Consider the following 21,907-nt stretch of genomic DNA (forward strand, 5'->3'; position numbering starts at 1 on the left):
TAGGATATTGGGTTTGTGGACCGCCTAGGATAGTACACAGGGGGGAAAGGACCCCCCCAATCAAGGATATTTGAATTAGGATAGTCATTTTCTCTTTAGGCAACTCTCAAGTTGGCACAGCATGCTGAAATCTTGGATAAGACCTTCAGTTTGAGAAGCATCACTAGCTAAATAGTATTTTATAGACTAGGGATAGTACATGGATTCTCTCCTAAATTCCCAGCTGGTTCCCAGTCTAGAAGCTGGAATGGCTTTGCACAAAGAATTTACTTCAGGTTCTGCCTGAAAAAAATGACTCATTTGGTAAAGTATCCACTGTGCAAGCTCCCTCAACACCGTGCGAAAGCTAGGCTCTGTGGAACACGTCTATAACCTCAGGGCTGGGTGGAGGTAGTGATAAGAGGATCCCTGAAGCTTATACTACTGGCCGAGTTAATGATCTCCAGGTTCACTGAAGAATCTGATCTAAAAAGAAAAAAAAGGAAGGAAGGAAGAAAGAAAAGGTGCGATTGAAGAAGACACCAGAAATCAACCTCTGGCCTCTACACACATGCATATGTACACACACTCATTCACACCCAGATGTGTACATGGATACACATACTTATTTCATTGCGCCTCAGTTCAGGCTTCAGGGTGGGTGCAACTGGAACTACCTAGAGTATTGAAACATGCCCCCACCAAATGAAAAAGCACAACAGTACCTGGGCCAAGTCCAAGTCCAGACTAGTTACTACAACTTGGTGGTAGGGGGTGGGCAGCGGGATTGTGAAGGGCAGTTTCTGTGTTTTTCAACAGGCCAGAGTCCACTCAGAAGATAGATAACAGTGCTCCTTGTTGATTGGTCACTTATGCCTCGGAGGCACATGTTGAGTTCGCAGCGAGCATTATAAAAGCTCTGGACTGCAAGCTCACGGGTGTCTCCCTGAGAAGAGAAGGCTGCCATGGATCTGGTCACAGTCCTGGTACTCACTGTCTCCTGTCTGCTTCTCCTCTCACTCTGGAGACAGAACTCGGGGAGAGGGAAGCTCCCTCCTGGCCCCACTCCTCTCCCATTTATTGGAAACATTCTGCAGATAGACGTGAAGGACATCAGCAAATCCTTAACCAACGTAAGTGTGCTTGCTGCGCCACAGTGGCTGGAAAGCAATAATTAATCTCAGCTGTTAAATAAATACTTTTCTGGAGCAAATGGTTCAACTATGTTACTATAAGGCAATTGTGTCCTGTGGAGTATCATATTCGATTTGTTATTGTCAGAAATGATTAAATGAGATAATATATTTGTTCATAATAGAAATTTTTACATTGTAAGATAAAGTCCACAAACCAGAGAACAGCTACTTTTTCTCTGTTTCATGGTCCTTAGCTATGACTTTTTACACATGATAAAAAGTAATGGAATTGTTTTGAGAATTTACAGGAGATTGTCTATGTACGTGTTGTATATTTGTGTTTAAATCAGCCAAAATAATTTAATTTATCCAAAAAACCAAGTTATGTCTGATACCAGGGAAATCTGAGTCAACATTAAACATTTGTCCATGACATAGAACTAGTAAGGTCCACTGGGGGAACTGGCATTTCTGGACTTTGTGCAAAGCTGCTTCTGACCTATGAATGAGCACCGTGGAGGAGATCGTCTTTCTCTGGGATACTGCATGTGCTGGCACTATTGTTATCTGTCCCTTAGTCAGTGATGTCAGGATTACAAACCACCTAACACCACACTCAACTAGGGAGTTTTATTTATTCTTTATTTAGGTTGTTTTTTTTTTTTTGTAGCTTTGAAGTCTGTCCTGGAACTCACTTTGTAGACCAGGCTGGCCTTAAACTCACAGAGATCTGCCTGCCTCTGCCTCCCAAGTGCTGGGATTAAATGTATACACCACCACTGCCTGCCTAGGGAGTTTTAAAATGGTAGCTTTCTAGTATTTATTGCAGGACTGAATCAGACCCTGGTCAGTTGCTCAAGTAGAAGAGATCTACTGAGAAGGGTTCAAATCCGAGGCTTGAATTTTCACCCACGGGAAACTAAAATGAATTTGAGATTCTTTCAGCATCTCTCTCTTCATCTGGAAACCCACGGGGAAAGTTACTTCAGCGTGTCAAGGTTCTGACAGTTTGCACACTATTGGCCTGGTAATCTCCCGTTACACCAGGCTCATGTCGCACCTAGAAGTGACAACAAACAGCTTTCTCTGTACTGAATCCAACTAAATTTGAAGTAGTTGTTGCCAAACTACACATGTGGGGAGTAAGACGCTAGTGGCAGCCTAGCTCATCTAGATTCTTCTCCTGCTCCATACATTTTCTTTCTTCTTTCCAGTTCTCCAAAGTCTATGGCCCTGTGTTCACTTTGTATTTTGGCATGAAGCCCACTGTGGTAGTGCATGGCTATGAAGCAGTGAAGGAAGTTCTGGATGATCGTGGAGAGGAGTTTTCTGGAAGGGGTGACTTCCCAATTGTCGAGAGAATGAATAATGGCCTTGGTAAGTGTGCATTCACACGTATGTGCATGCATATGTATGAAGGTGTGTGCTGGGCAGGGGTCATGGGATGAGATAGGAAAAGCTTCTAGGGCAGGGCGCCAAGCGGCAGTCAGAGGCCAGTCTTCTTCCTTGTCTTGGGTCGCACCTCTAGTTTCCATTTCCTGTTCCGGTAGGAGTCGTTTTCAGCAATGGAAAAAAATGGAAGGAACTTCGGCGCTTCTCACTTATGACCTTGAGGAATTTTGGGATGGGGAAGAGGAGCATCGAGGATCGCATTCAAGAGGAAGCGCGATGCCTTGTGGAAGAATTAAGAAAAACAGATGGTGGGTACCTGTTTACCTGGCTCTTCCTTAATTATGCCGTTTTTAATGGCAGTGGTTGTTGGCTCTCCTGCTAGCCCAAAGCCAGCGCTCTGCTTAGCTGTCCTTATGTTTGTACACACTGACTATGCATACAACGTGATCATAATACTCAGCTACTCCTATTCTGCTCCAGCTTGCTTCCAAACCTGAACTTCATGAAGATAGAAAGTTTTGAGCCTCATAAAAATTTATATGGGATATTTTCCTATAGTGTAGTTATTTCTTTATTATTTGGAATATTTCCTTAGAGAATATCTGTCAAGTGTACTTGGTATGAATGAGCCCATCATATTTTCATGGACTATGAGAAAGTAGCATGTGTTGTTGTTGAGGTTGTCTGTATCTGTTTGGTAAAATTTAATGACACAGTGACACAGATTTGCCTCAAGATGCATGCTTGCAACTTCTGCCAATAATGATCCTTACCATATTTTTATTTTATTTTACTTAGGCATCTTTGAGTGCTGCGTTCATCAGTTGTGTTTACTCTGTAAACAAAGGGCTGTTTAAAAGCTGTCAGTGGCTATTTGATATTAATCACTATTTGCAATGCTATTTCCTATCTCTTGAGAAAATATGTGCTATGATGGTATTCTGCTAATATGTAACATGTGTGAAATTTTTTATATAACATATTTCAACTACGTTTAATGCTTCCTCTACTTATACATTAGTTTTAAGTCTATCCTTTGTTGCTTGTTAGCCATGTTTTAACTTTTTATATTTTACAAATCTTTGATTAATAGATGATCCATATCTAGAGAGGGTCCCCTCCCAGGCGTAGCTATTTTCTAGATATAGAAAGCATGCCTTTGATTATTAAAGGAGTCTAAGGACAGCTTATTCTTCCAAATGTTTACTTTATTAAATTCTCATGACAATCCAGTTTTCCTTTGCCCCCGGTCCCCCCACGGCACAGTATGGGATCTCTAAGAGCAGCCTTATGGTTCAGATGCCTCTAACTACTCTAACAATGAGGCTCATTCCCACCCTGCTTCATGTCTTCCTCAGGGGAATGTCCTAATGTCCTGCAGGCTTTACAGCAGGCAGGAGAAAAAACATTCAGGAAGACAGGAGTGAAATTCGGCTCAGCCTGCTTTTATTATAACCAGCTCTAGACGGAGACTTCTAGAGACTGGCTCTGATTATTTTACTTTAATCATATTTAAGCACAGCACAATTTTGGAAAAAGTATTCCTATAACAATTAACTTAGTCCGAAGTGCACAGCTATTTAAGATATGTTTACACTGAGATTCCTTGCAAAGTACATCTGACTTATCTCATGAGAAAGGGAACTGTCGACTCAGAGATAGTGCCCAAGATTTAGGGTTTAGGGACCCTGACTGAGGTAAACAATGCCGTGGGTGTTGTTAGGATTGGCCTGGCCCTAAGACAACAGCAGTCCTTTAGGCTGTTGTAAAGCACAAGCGACAGCACTCAATTAAGAGTGGGCTTTATGACCTAGAAACAGTACTCAAGGGTTAGGGGAAAAGGTCTGGGATAATTAAAAACATAAACTCTGGGAGAACAGAGCCTGTCTCATCAGACAGCAAAGGATCACTGGGGTGCAAAACTACATCCTTCCTGGCATTCCAGGAAGAGCAGCTATGCACCTCATTCCAATGAAGTGATAAACCGTGTGTTTAACTTTCCTGGATTCTGCAGTCCTTATCTATGTGTGAAAGGCCTTTTTGCCCTCTACAGAAATGTGGTTTCCTGATGTCTCTGCCTCCTCTGGAGACCAACCCTGATGCTGTCCCTGAGTGACCCTGTATGATGTGGTTTGCCTCCTCTTGGGCACTGTAACCTCCACTCTTTGCTATGATTCTCATCTGATTGGTTGTTTTCACGATATCTGACTAAAAAAGACGTTCTGAGTGCATCTTAAACCACTAGAATTTTGGCTTCGAACTTTCATAATTACTTAACCCTGATGCTAGCTCTACTCATGAAATGCTTGTCAAAATGAGTTTGGTTTTTCAGCTTGTATTCCCAGTTACTTCTAGTTTTCGTTATCTTTCCTAAATATAAGAATGGTGTAGTAAGGAGGCTGCTTGTTTGTTTCCTGGCTGCCCATACTCGCAAAGTCATCACACAGAAACTGTATTAATTAAATCACTGCTTGGCCCATTAGCTTTAACTTCTTATTGGCTAGCTTTTACATCTTAATTTAACCCATTTCCATTACTTTATATTTTATCAGAAGGCTCATGGCCTACCGGTAAGGTTCAGGTGTGTTTGTCTCCGGCAGGGGCTCCATGGCTCCTCTCTGACACCACCTCCTTTCTCCCAGCATTCAGTATAGTTTTCCCCACCTACTTCTACTCAGCCCTATCAACAGGTCAAGACAGTTTCTTTATTCACCAATGAATTTCACAGCATACAAAGGGAAATCCCATATCAGAATAGATTAGAAATCAGATAAAAAATTTTATTAGGGCCAGGCGGTGGTGGCGCATGCCTTTAATCCCAACACTCGGAAAGCAGAGGCAGGCGGATCTCTGTGAGTTCGAGACCAGCCTGGTCTACAAGAGCTAGTTCCAGGACAGGATCCAAAACCACAGAGAAACCCTGTTTCGAAAAGCCAAAAAAAAAAAAAAATTTATTAGAGATAAATTTATTTATTTATTCTCAGTTTTAATTTATGTAAATAGGTGTCTTGCCTGTATACATGTCTGTGTACCACATATGTGTCATATCTGCAGAGGCCAGAAAAAGACATTGGATCACCTGGAACTAGAGATTGCATATGGTGTAAGCCACAATCAACCCAGATCCTCTGGAAGAGTAGTCAGTGTTCTAACTTCTGAGGCAGTTCTCCAGCACCAGAAATTAGATTTCTTTCAGTCTGAAATGCACACACAAATTTCTATTTTGTTCATTTTTTTTTCATGACAGAATTTTACCCTGGATCCCTGGCTGTCCTAGAACTCAGTATGTAGACCAGGCTGGCCTCAACTCACAGAGATCTGCCTGCTTTGCCTCAAGTTCAGGAATAAGGGTGTATGCCCCTATGCTTGACTTAAATCTTAAATTAATAACTTAAATTTAAATTATTTCTTAACTTCTAAGACAAAATAAAAATTTCCCCCTCCTTTCTTCTTACTTTTCTTCCTTCCTTCTTTCTTTTTTTATTTCTTTTGTTTATTATTTAGTAAAAAGCTGAATATCTTGGTGTTTTGCCTGAAAAGGAGTCTGACATCAAATCTTCTAACTATACAGGTTTCTATGGTTTGAATTTCTTTTCATTTCTCTACATACTTTTCATTCATTATGTACATTTCGTTACATCTAGGGTATGAATTTTATCTTACAAATAAAACTTATTGGTACATTAATTAAAAACTGTTTTGAGACAGCATTTCACTTTGTAGTCTGGTTTGTCCTCAAGCTTGTCATCCTCTTGTTTTGAGGGGGCAGAGATTACAGTTGGCTACAGGGCACTGGATGAGTCATCATCACTGTATTTATATATGCCAGTGAAAAATAAATATTTTTCTGCTTTTATTTTTTATGACCAGATTGACTTATATAAATATCAAATGAGAAAATGCATATACTCTGTTGAAGGTTATGTAGGGCAATAGTCCAGGATTCCAGTAGAGGGTAGACTTTATCTAAAGAAATGAAACCAATATACATGGTGACTAGAAACACTGTTTCCAAAAAAAATTTCTATGTTTTCTTCTTCAATATTGGAATGAAGAAATTAAAGGGCTCCATTTATTAATGTAAACTCTGTGATTGTCCCATTTGGATTTACATTTGAAATGACTTTTTAATTTCACTTTTATTTTAGGCAAACAAATCCCTGAGAATTGGTGCTTGTTTTTTGTTAGTTTTTGTTTGATATGGATATTTTTGCTCTTTTAAATTTGTTCTGATGAGTGAATGTATGCATTTCCTGTAATGTTTTTATCCTTGGCTTTTTTTCTCTGCTGGCTGTGGACATAACTCCTTCAGCTATTCACTAGATATGAAATGTTTCTGGATGTGTATTTTCTTCCTTTAAAGAGAGATGGGCGGTGGTGGTGCACGCCTTTAATCCCAGCACTCGGGAGGCAGAGGCAGGTGGACCTCTGTGAGTTCGAGGCCAGCCTGGTCTACAAGAGCTAGTTCCAGGACAGGAACCAAAAGCTACGAAGAAACCCTGTCTTGAAAAAGAGAGAGAGAGAGAGAGAGAGAGAGAGAGAGAGAGAGAGAGAGAGAGAGAGAGAGAGAGAGAGGATTCTGCACTGAAAACTTGAATTTTTATGTGGTCTTAAAAGAGATCAGGTGTTTTCTTAGAACTTTAGAATGTGTAGCCAAAGAGTGATGTCTCCACAGGAAGCAGATGCTAAAGATTTAGCTAATGATTATTAAGCAAGCTAGGATTGCTAATTGGAAGTGCTTGGAAGTTCTTGACAATATGGTAATTTCTGTGCCAATACTTCCTCAGAGATTCTAAAATATTTATTGGTTTTTTTTAGTCCAAAGATAATACTTTACATATCTGTTTCAATGGCATTTCAAAATGTTTCTAATTGTTCAGGCTCACTCTGTGACCCCACCTTCATGCTGAGCTCGGCTCCCTCCAACGTGATCTGCTCTGTTGTTTTCCACAATCGTTTTGATTATGAAGACAAGAATTTTCTTAACTTGATGGAGAAATTAAATGAAAACTTTAAAATTTTGAACTCCCCATGGATGCAGGTGAGACAAAGTCATTTTCTTCACAACAAATCATGTTTATTTCTCTAACGAATTAAAATTTCTACTTCAGTTCAGTGTGTCTAATTTCCAGACATTCACTTCAAAGCTTGGTATAAAGAATTTTGTAGGAAAGCAGAATCGGTCTCCATTACCTTTCCTCCCCTCCCTCCTTCTCAGTTACTCAGGAGGCTAAAGTAGGTGAAGGAGAAATAGAGGTAGAGGCTGAAGAGAAATCTTAGTGTAAAGAGCTTGTATAGTTTGTACAAGGTTTGGTCTTCAACACAACAATAACAAAAGGAAACCACAAACTAGTTACAAGGTGTCATTATCAAGGCCTCTGTCAAGCCAAGGACAGACAAAACACCACAAAGACTTTCTATCTTTTTTTCCCCCTCTTTTTTCTTTTTAATGTATGTGGATTGTGCTTACATGTTTCTGTGCACCACATACTGGCCTGGTGCCCATAGAGGCCAGAGTGGGGTATCAGATTCCCCAAACTGGTGTTACAGAAAGTTGTGAGGCACCGGGTGGGTACTGGGAATCGAACCTGCATGGGTGTCTAAGCTGGTTCCATTTCTTAGTCCTTGTAGATAGTTCAACACAAACATTAAGACACCCAGCTCAGCATTTTATGGGTAAATGTTTACATACTTTGTGTTAAACTATTTGTGTACAACCATGTAGTTGTCTTCCAGGCAGGATTCAGGACTTGCTGCCATTGACTCTCCAATTCTCAGAAAGAGGGGGGGGCAGTTAGGTTAGAGACTCTATCTGTGCTGTGCAAAAAAGGGAAACTATTGAAGTAAAGGCTCTTGTGGACTTAGCTGAATGTTCCGTGCAGGCTCAATACCAGCACAAAGTGTGGGGAAGATAATAGTTCACATGATCCCTGGCTCCCAACACACTGTCTCCAAGCTTCAACTTCAGAAAGAAGTACATCATTCTTTTTCCTCCTCCCTCCCCTGCACTACTCTCTTTTTCTTTAAAAATATATATATATTTTTTGATTTTCGAGACAGGGTTTCTCCGTAGCTTTTGGTTCCTGTCCTGGAACTAGCTCTTGTAGACCAGGCTGGCCTCGAACTCCCAGAGATCCGCCTGCCTCTGCCTCCCGAGTGCTGGGATTAAAGGCGTGCACCACCACCTCCCGGCGGAAATATTTTTCTTTATTTTATTTTATTTTACTTTGATTTCTTGAGACAGGGTTTCTCTGTATAGCCCTGGCTGTTCCTGGAACTAGGTCTGCAGACCAGGCTAGACTCAAACTCACAGAGGTCTGCCTGTCTCTGCCTCCTGAGTACAGGGATTAAAGGTGTGCTCTCCCTACCCCCGGTGCTTTGTCATTTTTAAAGTTGTTTTATTTGTTTTTTTTGTATGTTTGTGTACATGTGTTTAGTGCATATACATATGTATATGTATGCAGGCATGTGGAGTTTGGAGGACAAACTTTCTAAGGATCTCAACCTTGTTTTAGGGACAGTCTCCCTCTGGCCTGAAACTCACCTACAGGGTAGACCAGTTGGCCACTGAGTCCAAAGGATATGCCTGCTTCTGCCTCCCCATCTCTGGGGTTACAAATTTGGGCACCCATACTTAGCTTCTTCACACAAATTCTGAGAACTGACTTAGATCCTCAGTTTGAGCGGAAAGTGTTTACTGATTGAGCTCTCTTGTTATCACCTTGTATTGATGAATTTTTTGGTTTGTTTTTCTGCTATAGCTTTTAGAAGACTTTTTAAAAATAGTTTTAGGTCAACAGCAAAATCCGGTGGAAGAGTTATTCCAACAGCTTCCAGTGATTTACTTGACATCTGATTGTTCTTTATTTTCAGTCCCCAAGAACAGCTCAGATTTTTTTTTTATTGAAAGAAAAAAAAATTCCCGCCTTCTCCCAGCCTCCCTTTCCCTCCCGGTAAGGGGAGATGGGGACAGCTCAGATTTTAAACAATTATTTTGTTATTATTATTTTGCGAATTTAATTTCATAGATGAGTTCTGTGTTTTTATAATTTCCCACACTCTCCCTTTCCAGCTCTTCCCTTATGCCCCCTCACATCTTCTCAACTTTATAACCTCTCCTTCTTTAATTATTGTGTAATATGCACATGGATATATAAATACATGTATTGCTCATATGTTCATACGTTTAAAGATAAATATTTGGTACTGGATAACCTAGTAGGGGGTCTCATCTCTGGACAAGATTGATTCTCCCACTTCCAGCATCCATTAATTGCCTCTAGTTCTTCATCTAGGAGTGAGGCCTGGTGAGACTTCTCACATCCATGTTGGCCAGCTGGAGCTGTCATTGTGCAGGTCTGTGTAGTTGCCCTATTGTAAAGAGCTCATGGGTATAAGTCCCTATCATATATCAGTGACACACTATCATATATAACCTGGAGTAACCACAAAAACCAGGGAATAAAAAATAAAAAGTTTTAAACAGCCATATCTGTTTCAAGATCATGCCTGACAAATGTCCTTCAAGCTCTACCTGCAGAGGAGTCTACTCATGAAATTCCAGAGCTGAGTTTTCACCTTTTATCATCTTGGTCAACATAGTGATCTCTTAAAATATCTGGTTAAGTGTTCTTTGTCAAATGACCACCATCTTTTTAATTCACTCTACCCTTTAACTATTGCTTGGAATATGCCGAATATGACTTTAATACATGTTTATAACTTAGGAGTTATTTTTTTTGAGATGGCATCTCATTATCTCATTACGCTACCCAGGCTTTTCTCAAACTCTTAGACTATGATGATTCGCTCATGTAAGTCTCCTGTGTAACCGGTCTACAAATGTGAGTGACCACAGTCAGTCTAATAAATGCATATTTTTAAATCTTTAAGGTCTGCAATGCTATTCCTATCTTCCTCGATTATCTCCCAGGGAGCCACAGGAAAGCACTTAAAAATTTTGCTGATATAAAAAGTTATATTTTGAAACGAGTGAAAGAACACCAAGAAACACTAGACATGGACAATCCTCGGGACTTCATTGACTGTTTCCTGATCAAAATGGAACAGGTAAAACATTATTTGTGGGCTTTCATTTTGCATATCATCAATCATTTCTATTCTTACTGTTCGAAATTTAGCTTTTTAGGCAAGAAACACTTGGTAAGCATTTTAGTTCCTATTGTGGGCATGGATTGGACTAGCATCATTTAAGATTTTAAAATGAATTGTTAAGTAATTAAAATACATCAGCATCATTTAATAAGTGTATGAGGAAAAGGAATATACATTTCAGGTAGTTAGACATATAAGTGATGTTGAAAATATAAAATATCAAACATTAAAGTAAAAAGTGAACCTGACCATATAGAAGAATGGTAAACATGAGCTTCACCTGGTAGGCTTCACTGGTGACTCAGTTTCATTACCAATCTTTGAGTGTTTGCAGTGAGGTTGCAGGAGTGAGAATTAAGATGTGCACAGTGATGAGAGCCATGAGAGGCTCACATGTGTGCTGACATGGAGGAAAGTCACCTTAGCTGAGTAGAGCCAGAAATGATTCAGCACAAACAGGTAAAGATGTCTTTGAGGTACTCTGCACACACAGGTGTTGGCATGAAGAGATTTGATTTAGCCAGGCGTTTGGTTAAAGCAAGACAGTGTAATGCTTGTGCTTCCAGGGTGAATCACTGAGTTCAGTAGAGTCATCTCTGAGATGAGAATGGAGTTCAAAGACCAGATACAAGGTCTTTTCAGTCTCTGGACTGGCTTAAGGGTAGTCTGGATTATGAGAAAATAGATTCTGAAATAATATTGTCATTAATCTTGACTTATTCTCAGCTATCTTGAATTTTAAATCTATCTCATATTTTAAAAACCCACCAATTTATCGATGGGCAACTTGATTGTTTTTTAAGGGACAGTGCTGGAAGTAACACAGGAGAGTAGGCGTCTCTTTGACTTGTTAATTTCAATTAGTTTTGTGATGTATGATGAAGAGTGGAATGGTCAAGTCATATTTCTTTTATTTTTGCTCTTTTGACAAACCACTGTGCTATTTGTCAAGATGACGGTAATAATTTATATTAGAATAGCAATGTGCAGAACACCTGCACTTACCATTTTAAAAGGACTCTCCCCAGTGGTTAGCAGGCTTAGTGGTAACTGCAGGACTATACAAAGCAGCCAGTTCCCCTGTGGTTTAGAGACCCACACAGATGTTTATTTCCCTCTGCTCTGGAGTTGCTTAATTAATAGTCAACTTACTGGGAACCTTTGAGATAGAAAGTTTCAATTATAGCCTTGTCCTTCCTTCACTCAGAAAATTCTGTATGTTGGGATTTTAAAGAATTTTATGATGCTGGGTGTGGTGGCGTATGCCTTTAATCCCACCATTTGGGAGGCAGAGGCAGGTAGATCTCTAAGTTCAAGACCAACCTGATCTACAGAGCGAGTTTCAGGACAACCAGGTTAACAGATCCACACTATCTCAAAAACAAAACAAAAAACCCAAAAATACGCAAAAATCCAAAAAACAAAAACAAAAAAACCCAAACTAAAAACCAAAACACCAAAAAAAAAAAAAAAACCAAAAACCAAAATCCCAAACCAAAATAGACAAAAACAAAATAAAAACAATTTTTTTTTTAGCCAGGCAGTGGTGGTGAATGCCTTTAATCCCAGCACATGGGAGGCAGAGACAGGCGGATCTCTGAGTTTGAGGCCAGCCTGAGCTATAGAGCAAGTTCCAGGACAGCCAAGGTTACACAGAGAAATCTGTCTCGACAAACCATAGAAACAAACAAATAAATGAAATAAAGAAGGAAAGACAGACAGACAGACAGACAGAAAGAAAGTAAGTAAGAAAGAAAGAAAGAAAGGAAGAAAGAAAGAAAGAAAGACAGAAGAAAGCAAGCAAGCAAGCAAGCAAGCAAGAATTTTATGGTAGAGTCTTTGGATTGCCATTATTGGCCCAATATAATTTCAGCCTTTACTTCCCATTTGGTATAAATATAAATAATTTCTCAGTTGACAAAGGTTGTGGAATATTTGATCACACTGTGATGCCCTGAGACTGTGTTAGTAAAGTTAACCTTGAATCAGGGAGCAGAGCCGGCAGCCAGTTAACAAAAATTAGCCATAGAGAATACAGAGAACTCAGGATACAGATAGAAAGGCACAGCAAGGAATAGGAAGGGGCTTGGAGATTTGTGGACTTGTTTTCCTTCCTGTTCTGTTCTGGGAAGTGTGGAGAGAAGGTCAGCTTGTCGCTCCTCGGTCACATCTTTGATCTACCAGGTTTTCATGCTAATATCTGATGCCAAGTCTTTATTGGTAGCAGAACAACATAGATAAAAACAGACAAGTGTGTTAGGCTCAAATCCTATTCTGTCTTTTCTTCAGAGAGACAGGTGGAAGGGGATTCTGGAGTCTCTTATTCAATTTTGTATCACATTCTAAAAACTCTTCCTTGCCATGTTTTCACTTTTAGTGCATGAATATTCATGCTGATTTTTAAGGATTTATTACTATTTGAAAATTGTGCATAGGTATATGTATTTCTACACGAGTCCAGGTGACCCTGGAAGCCAGATGCTGGAGTTACAGAGGGATTTGCACAGGAGCCTGATGTAAGTGCTGGGAACTGAACTTGAGTTCTCTGGAAGAGCAACAACTACTTTTAACTGCTGAGCCATCTCCCCAGCCCTCACACAAGTGTTAAAATACTCATGTTCCAGCTGTACCACCTCCACTGCTCTAACGAGAAACTTGTATCAGGGGCTTCTTTTTCTTATGTTATTAGTGTGACATGGTTTTTATGGTGTAATATAGCTAGAAGAAGGTCTGAGAAATTGGATTTTGATGCCAGGAAGAAGTTAGGGCATAAACATGAAGATTGGGTCAGGTAATTTGCATGGTCTGCCATATTGTGCACTTGCTCTAATGTTTTTACTACACCCTTCACTTTCTAAATTTGCTTATCTGCAGAACGACCTGTGTTATTTGCACTTGTTGAAATGTAATATAACTGTCACTATCGAATAATGAAATAAAAATTCCTAGGAAAAGAACAACCCGCAGTCTGAGTTTACTACTGAAAGTCTGATGGCTACAGTGGCCGATGTGTTTGTAGCTGGATCAGAAACCACAAGTACTACCCTGCGATACGGACTCTTGCTCCTCCTCAAGCACACAGAGGTCATAGGTATGAGTTTGACATGTAGGAGGCAAAGCTGACATCTCTGAAAAAAGTTTAATATTGATGTTTTTGTGTCACTAGCTGTCATTATACACGTATGATAAGATAAAAATGAGATCAATTCTGACAATAGAGAGAACAAGAGAGGGAAGTATAGTTACTGTGAGCAGTAGTCAAACATCCAAGCCCCAAATGAAAAGATACTCCAGGTACTGTCTGGAGTGTATATGTTTGTGTGTGTGTGTGTGTGTGCGTGTGCATATGTATGTGTGCATATTTATATGTATGTGTGAATGTTTGCATGTATGTGTGTGTGAGTATATTTTGTGTGAAGTGATCATAGGGTGTAATTCATCTCTGTTGTAAAACTGCTCAGAAACAGTATTATCAAATAATAAAAATAGTTATTATTTACAAATGTGAACAGAAACTATAGACAAAACTTTTAGAATGTCTCAAAGTAAATGCCTTTGGGAAATGTAAGGATGATAAAGGATAAGTTTTTACATATACACAAATACACACATGTACAGATATTAGTATCCAAAAATTTATTTACTGATTTTATGTGCATGGGCATTTTCCCTTCATGTATGTCTGAGGACTGTGTTCATGTCAGGTGCCTACAAGTCCAGAAGAGGGCATCAGATCTCCCGATACTGAGTTAGAGGCAGTTGTGGGCCACCCGTAGGTATAGAAATTAAATCTGGGTCCTTTGGAAGACAGGCCAGTGCTTTTAGCCACTGAAGCCTCCCTCCAGCTCCAGGTTTTCATTTTAAGAATTACTGTTATTTTGATGTGAAATTAATTTTTGTTTTGTGTTTTTTTCTATATAATGGTAATATTAGAATTCATTGGTTTAAGACATTTACATATTAAAAGCATTTTATCATTTCTGTGTATTGATAATGCTGCACAATAATGTACCTGTCTGCAAAGATAATGCCTAAATAGTGGGAGAGTTTTGTGTATTATACCAAGTTTCTAATTCTATTATGTGCGTGTGGCCTGATATTTTTTTTTATCACACTTCATATTGGCTTGAATCATTATAGCAACTCTACCATTTCTCATTTGTGCCTTATCAGCTAAAGTCCAGAAAGAGATTGATCATGTGATTGGCAGAAACAGGAGTCCCTGCATGCAGGACAGAACCCGAATGCCTTACACAGATGCGACGGTGCACGAGATCCAGAGATACGTTAACCTCATCCCCAACAACGTGCCCCATGCAGCTACCTGTGACGTCAGATTCAGAAATTATGTAATCCCCAAGGTAAGCTTATTTCTCTGAGCCCGCACTTCAGTTATCTTTTAGTTTTTAAATTAAGAATCTGATTCCAATCCTTCACCAACACAAAATGAGAAAATTTCAGGACTCCTGTATGACTAGTAAGTGTCTTCCTCCTTTCCTCTTCCTTCCTCTTCCTCCTCCTCTTTTGATGGGATCTCACTGTGTAGCTCTGGCTAACCTCTAACTCACAGATCTGCTTGAGGCTTTCTGAGACATCTTATTAGTGAATGTCATCCAAATATAGCCTTCTTAAATATTATTGGGGTTATGTTTACATTTTCTAAGTAAATGTTAGATATTCAGTTTGTTGATTTTCCAATATGCTTCGCTGAGGCTTTTTATTGGGGTGATTTTAAATGCAGTAATTTACAAATTATTGATGCGTTAATGTGCTAAAACTTTTGATTTGTGGATTTGATTATGGTCCCAGGTTATCTGACCTTTCCTTAATTTTCTCAACAGTGTTTTCAGTACAATGGCTTCCACATAGATTACCCTTTTCCAGAATGAATGAGATTTCTGAATTTATGAATAAAGTATAAACTCTTTAAAACACTTAAAATTGCTATTTTTTGTTAACTAGCTATGAGATCTGTATACTGCTGAAAGGTGTCAAAGTCCCCTACTCTTACTATATTGGAGTCTATGTTTCCGTCTAATCCTAATATGTTAAGTTTTTATATTTGTTGCTCTATGTTGTACCATGCTTTATGTTGGAAACACATGTAATAACATACAACAGATAATTGGTATTATAGAATATAATCTATGTATATGATTACAAATTATAATATATAACATATAATTTAATTTTATATATTCCTGTGACCGAATTAACTCTTTTACTATGACATACTTTGTCTCATTTTTCTGCTTTTGGCTTTAAGTATATTTTATTTTATTATGGCTACTTCTGTTTTACTCAGATTCCAGTGCTTGTACCATTTTATTGCATCTCTTTTAGTTTATATACATACCTATAGGTGAAGTAAACTAACAATATATATTTTTTGAACATTAAGTTTCTCATGGTATAGTATTTCAATTTGAGAATTTCATATATAATTAGGGTAAGCACGGAAAAGCAGTGCCTTCCAATTATCATTTATTTTCTGGTCTAATTATAGCTTCTTTATTTGTTCTTTCTCTTTTTTTCTAAAATTTTATTTTTAAAATATATGTTTATTTATTATGTATACAGTGTTTGCCTGCATGTAGGCCTGCATGCTTAGAAGAGGGCACCAAATCTTATTAAAGATGGTTGTGAGCCACCATGTGGTTGTTGGGAACTGAACTCAGGACCTTTGGTAAAGCAGGCAGTGCTCTTAACCTCTGAGCCATCTCTCCGGCCCTCTTTTCCTTCTTTTAAACACCTCTTTTGTTGCAACATGGTTTACCCAAAAAGTGTGTAAGCATGTTTTGAATTATTGCTTATTTTGTGTGTGTGTCTACAATAGATTTTGCCTTGTATAGGAAAACAAATTTTTGATTCATCATGATATGTTGAAATGGCAACTTAACATGCTGATAAAGTTTAAAAAGAGATAAACAAATAAGCAAACAAAAAGGGAAACAGAAAACAGCCCAATAGAAGACCCTGTATATATATATATATATATATATTCTACATTTTGAGCATTTTTTAAAATTTGAGTCAGGGTTTCACTGTTCTGTTGATGTTGTCCCCGGTCCTTTGAATTGAAATGATTTCCATATTTCTGCCCTTCAATGCTAGGCTATGGCCATGTGCCACCTTGCTCATGTATGTTTTGGAAATTTATCATTTTACTTCCTTTTTTTTCTTTGTAGGGCTGGGGATTGAACCCAAGGCCTTGTACACATCAACTACGTGTTGTTGCACTGAGCTATGGCTCCACAGTTTGATTTGGATGCCATATCCTTTGTCCTCTGCTTATATTTGAACATACTTAAACATTTATAATTTTTGACTGTTTTGTTGCCATTCATAGTAAAGATAGGATTTATGTTTTATTCTTTTACAATGTTAAAGCCTTTCGAATTTGTCTGTAATTTACTGTGACCTGTGAGCTCCATACATTCTCACGTTTTTTTCTTATGAACTAGCATTTCTTTCACTTTGAAGAACTACTTTTTTTTTTCTGGAGCCTTTATTGTGGCTTCAGTTTTTAGGACTAACTTTGACGGGTATAGTGTTCTTTTTGCTTCATGAATGAGGATGTCTAAGACAGTTGAAAAGAAGCTATGATAGCATTTTATTTCTTTCATTGTTAATTTTTTTTAATATTTATTTATTATGTATACAATATTCTGTCTGAATGTCTGAACCAGACCTCATTACAGATGGTTGTGAGCCACCATGTGGTTGCCGGGAATCGAACTCAGGACCTTTGGAAGAGCAGGCAATGCTCTTAACCTCTGAGCCATCTCTCCAGCCCCTTCATTGTTAATTTTTAAAATTACATTTATTTATTGAATGTGTGTGTGTGTGTGCGTGTGTGTGTGTAAGTCAGGGGACCACTTGCATGAGTCAGTTCTCTTCCTTCACCTTCTGGGACTGGATCTGGGGGTCAAACTCAGGTTTTCAGGCTTCCATGTAAGCCTTTACCTGTTGAGCCACCTCGCCAACCCCCTCCACTCATTGAATTCTTTATCACATGCTTTTGTTTGTAATTTTCAGGGCACAGACATAGTCACATCACTGACTTCTGTGCTACACGATGACAAAGAATTTCCCAACCCCAAAATATTTGATCCTGGCCATTTTCTGGATGAGAAAGGAAACTTTAAGAAGAGTGACTACTTCATGCCTTTCTCAACAGGTAAATGAGTTTATTTCTATTTGTACTTCAGGTACAAGGTAAACCTTTTTCAGGGGGCACTATGTTGTCTAGGCTGACCTTAGACTCCTGAACTCAAGCTACCTGTTCCAGCTGTCTGAATATTTGGCACTAGAGACATGTACCACAAGGCATGATTCTACAAGTTACAATTTTGTGATAAATTGGATCATCTACCATGTCCTCAGGGACAGGTGGGTTTTCCCTTTGTGCCTAGCCTCAGGAGCAAGACTCCCAATGCCCACACATGTTTCTCAATCATGGCCCATCCTCATTGTTGCTCCATGTTAGTGGGACTTGAGAATATCCAGCCTATGCTTTAAATTGAGAAAACGAGAACATAGTCAGTTGAATTCTGCTTCTGCATTTACCTCTACCCTTCCTAAGTGCTCCTATTAGAAGTGAACCTCATTTTGACTGTCCTAATCTGCATGAGAAAAGTGTCTCAGTCCATTCCCAGACATCTCTGAGAAACCAAGTGCCCTAGAGAATATAATGGGCTCTGGAGAGACTCACTCCTGAGTTAGGGAAGCAGGTGAGTCAACAGGGTACTGTAATCCAGTTGGACTAGTGCTGTGAGAGAGGGAAGCTTGGGTTTCTGGCGAGGTCAGAGGGGAAGTTGCTCACAACCTGCTCTTTCATATCCATGGTAGTATTCGAACAGGATAGAGGGAAGTTGGCTGACTCACAGGGAGGAAGGAAGAAAAGAAGAGGAGGCAGGGAACTGTACGGAGGAAATAAAGTACAGGAGGAGACATTTTCCGTAGATGCAGGAGACCAGAACTTGATGAGAAGGAAGGCTGAGAAAGACCTTAAAAATGTGGAAGGACACTCTGTAGTGATTCTAGAGTCCCTAGAGTTTCCTTTACTTATGATCCTCCATCTTGGATGTCCCGAGTCTCTGGACACAGAGTTACATTCATTCTTTACTATGTGTTTTTATGACTTCCATGTGGGTCTGCACTGTACATTTCCATATGTGACAGACTGCCCTTCTTTTCAGGGTTCTCATATTTGGTCAGAGAGGCAAAAGATGACACAGCATCATGTTCAAGTGGTCCACGCTACTATGAAAGCAGGGACAGTAAGGAAACCTGGAAGTCAGGGTCACAAAGGGACCTAAAGAAATGGCACATATAGTGTGTCTTCAGGAAAGTCTCAGAGCAGCACTTCTTAGTCAAATGGTGAAGCCGGAAGCTTTCTTTATGGTGCTCAAGATTGGGGAAGGGAGCCATGAATGGAGCTGCAGAGGGAGAGGCATGACATCGAGTATCAGACAGAAAAGAGAACGTGAAGGTCCAGGCCAAAACGTTTGGATCTTGCCTCAGAGGGTAACTGCAGGAGATGCATCTGAAGTGAGGAAATTATAGCTAGAAGACAGGTAAACTTGAATAGGCACAAATGGAACTTAGTATCAGAATCCCTTTGACACTTGCACCTTTGGCAATTAGAGCAGTGACGTGAATGTGTCACTAGAAGATTGACATCAACTTGAAAGGTCAAAGGATAGTTCTACTGTCTGAATTGTTATTAAAGTTGTGATGTAGAGCTTATAAAAATATTTAAGGAATGAAGGGTGCCCACGAAAGCCAGACAGTAAGTAGATGACATTGTGTCCAATGCTGTGTGCATCTGTTCATTTTCTCATTCTGTGTTTGACTCAGGCACTCACCGTTTAAGAATCAAATACATGACTGCCTTTATAACAGTTCGTCACCTACTGGAAGGAGGGAATCCTCTGAGTTTGCTTTTGTTTTTCAGGAAAGCGAATGTGCGTGGGAGAGGCCCTGGCTCGCATGGAGCTGTTTCTGTTTCTGACCACCATTGTACAGAATTTCGATCTGAAATCTTCGGTTGATACAAAGGACATTGAAACTACTCCAGTGGCCAGTACTTTTGGCCGCGTGCCACCTTCATACCAGCTGTATTTCATTCCTCGTTAAAGAACAGACTGGCTGTTGCTATGCAGGTGTCTGTGACTTCTTTCCAGAGGCATGGCCGTCCTCCTTCCCACTATTAGGGACACCTCTGTCATTTATTCTCTCACATTTCTCCCTCGCCCCACAATCCAGTGAGCATCCATCTTCTTTAGGAAGATTTTCCTGAGTTATCACCCACTGCCCTCTCCAGTCTGTAATACTTGTATTGACCATGACCTGTACTAACTGTAATTGAGTTATTAGCATGTTATGAATGTAATACAGAGCAGTTCAACCAAGAACCATCTCTGCTCTTCTTAGTTCAAAATAAAAGGAGTTTTTAACCGATGGATCATTTTCTATTTTTCATATTTTTTTAAAAAACATTTATTTATTATGTATACAATATTTTGTCTGTATGCCTGAAGGCCAGAAGAGGGCGCCAGACCTCTTTACAGATGGTTGTGAGCCACTATGTGGTTGCTGGGAATTGAACTCAGGACCTTTGGAAGAGCAGGCAATGCTCTTAACCACTGAGCCATCTCTCCAGCCCCTATTTTTCATATTTTTATAAAGAAAACAAACTATCTTTTTTTAAATGCATACCAATCCATGTTCTCACTCCCTCCCTTTCTCCCATTCCCTCCACATACTCTCCACCCCACCCCCATCCACTCTTATGAGAAGGCAAGACACATTGCTTTGGGGAAGGTCCAAGGCCCTCCCTACTATATCTATGCTGGGCAAGGTATCCATCCAAAGAGAATAGGTTCCCAAAAAGTCAAAACTAGCAGTAGGGATAAATCCTACTGCGAGTGGCCCCTCAGTCTGCCCCAGCTATGCAACTGTCAGTCACATTCAGAGGGACTAGTTCGATCCTATGCTTGTTCCTTTCTAGTCCGGCTGATAAAAAGGAAGGTTTTAACTTTAACATCACAAGATTACATATAACAAAACAGGTATCAAGCAAGAATTACAATTACAACATTTATATCTACTTTATCTTTTATCATAACTAAGGAAAACAATTATAATTATCTATTCTTCAACTCCATCAAAGACTCCAGAAGGATACCTAAGTTAACAGGAAGTGAATTGTAAGCAACACCCAAAACTCTAGATTTGACAAAGACATCTTGCTGCCTGCTGCCTGGACAGTCACCCAAAGTTCTTCTGTAACAGAGCATCTATCTTCAGCCTACAGGCCTATAGTATCTGGCAGACTTTTCCTTGAAGCAGAGAATTTCAAAGACAGTTCTGCCTATATTGGCAGTCTGTCAGTCACTTTCTTCTGTGTCCCATAGAATGTCTGGCAGTTCTTTCATAAAGCAGGAACCCCAAAGGACCATCTCACCTTTAGACAAATTCAACAGTCATTTTTCTGTGGGTCCTGCATGTATAGTTCATACAACATAACATCAAGCATTCCAGGCAAGAGCAGTTCCTTGCCCAAATGGCTAACCAACTCCATAAGGAGCCTCTTCAATGCCCATCAGCCTCTTGAAGTAATTGGTGCTGCCAGGAGCAGATGTGTCTCACTGTCATGAAAACTCCTAAGTTCTTAAAATATTTTAAATGCCATATTCTGAAGGTCTCTGAAAGATTTGAAGAATACCTATCTTACTGAACTATATCTCTATATGTCTAGAAAACCTAACATGATTACAAGATTGACTATTATAGATGACTATCTATTAACCTGTATTTCTTAATTATACATTACAATTTTAAATGAGCTGCACAAATACAGTACCTTAGTCAGGAACAGAAATATACTTATAACAAAACTGAACTAAAATTTGCATCAGTAGACCAAGATCCATATCAGTGCAAAGTATCCATCTCTATAGCATATTTCCTTTAAGTGTAAACAAACATTTATAAATAATATTTGGGAATTTGAGCATAGTTTTCTCCAAACTGCTTCCTGCTTTTGTTCACAGCGACCTTTGGGGGATTTTGGTTCATCAAACCACATTAGTCTGGAAGGAATCCACAGGTTCTCATCCTCTGTGGAAACAAAAGAAGAATCTCTTTTCCAAAGCAACATATCCTTTACTCAAACTTTGAAATTAAGATTCCTTTAAAATATATATGTTGGTTTAGCTTAGCAGTCCCCAGAACCAAATGTCTCTCTTCAGTCAGAAAATTTAAAGAAAACACAATAG

General features: G+C 39.3%; 2 protein-coding genes across 1 annotated transcript; both read left to right on the forward strand.

Annotated features, from left to right (window-relative positions):
* LOC142850431 (cytochrome P450 2C27) overlaps positions 1-21,907 on the forward strand; it is a 220,325-nt gene that overhangs the window by 32,188 nt on the left and 166,230 nt on the right.
* On the forward strand, positions 910-20,085 carry LOC142850425 (cytochrome P450 2C55). The gene is made up of 9 exons (XM_075973968.1): positions 910-1,112; positions 2,330-2,492; positions 2,666-2,815; positions 7,388-7,548; positions 10,401-10,577; positions 13,572-13,713; positions 14,796-14,983; positions 17,661-17,802; positions 19,582-20,085. The coding sequence occupies exons 1-9, from the start codon at positions 945-947 to the stop codon at positions 19,761-19,763; spliced, it is 1,473 nt and encodes a 490-aa protein (XP_075830083.1). The 5' UTR covers positions 910-944; the 3' UTR covers positions 19,764-20,085.

This window comes from Microtus pennsylvanicus, chromosome 5 (genome assembly GCF_037038515.1).
Source record: "Microtus pennsylvanicus isolate mMicPen1 chromosome 5, mMicPen1.hap1, whole genome shotgun sequence".
In the NCBI taxonomy this organism is placed as follows: Eukaryota; Metazoa; Chordata; class Mammalia; order Rodentia; family Cricetidae; genus Microtus; species Microtus pennsylvanicus.

Coding starts and splice junctions, on each gene's coding strand:
- LOC142850425 (XM_075973968.1), top strand. CDS start 945: ATGGATCTGGTCACAGTCCTGGTACTCACTGTCTCCTGTCTGCTTCTC. Junction 10,578..13,571: donor TCCTGATCAAAATGGAACAG/GTAAAACATTAT, acceptor AAAAATTCCTAG/GAAAAGAACAACCCGCAGTC. Junction 17,803..19,581: donor CTTCATGCCTTTCTCAACAG/GTAAATGAGTTT, acceptor TTTGTTTTTCAG/GAAAGCGAATGTGCGTGGGA.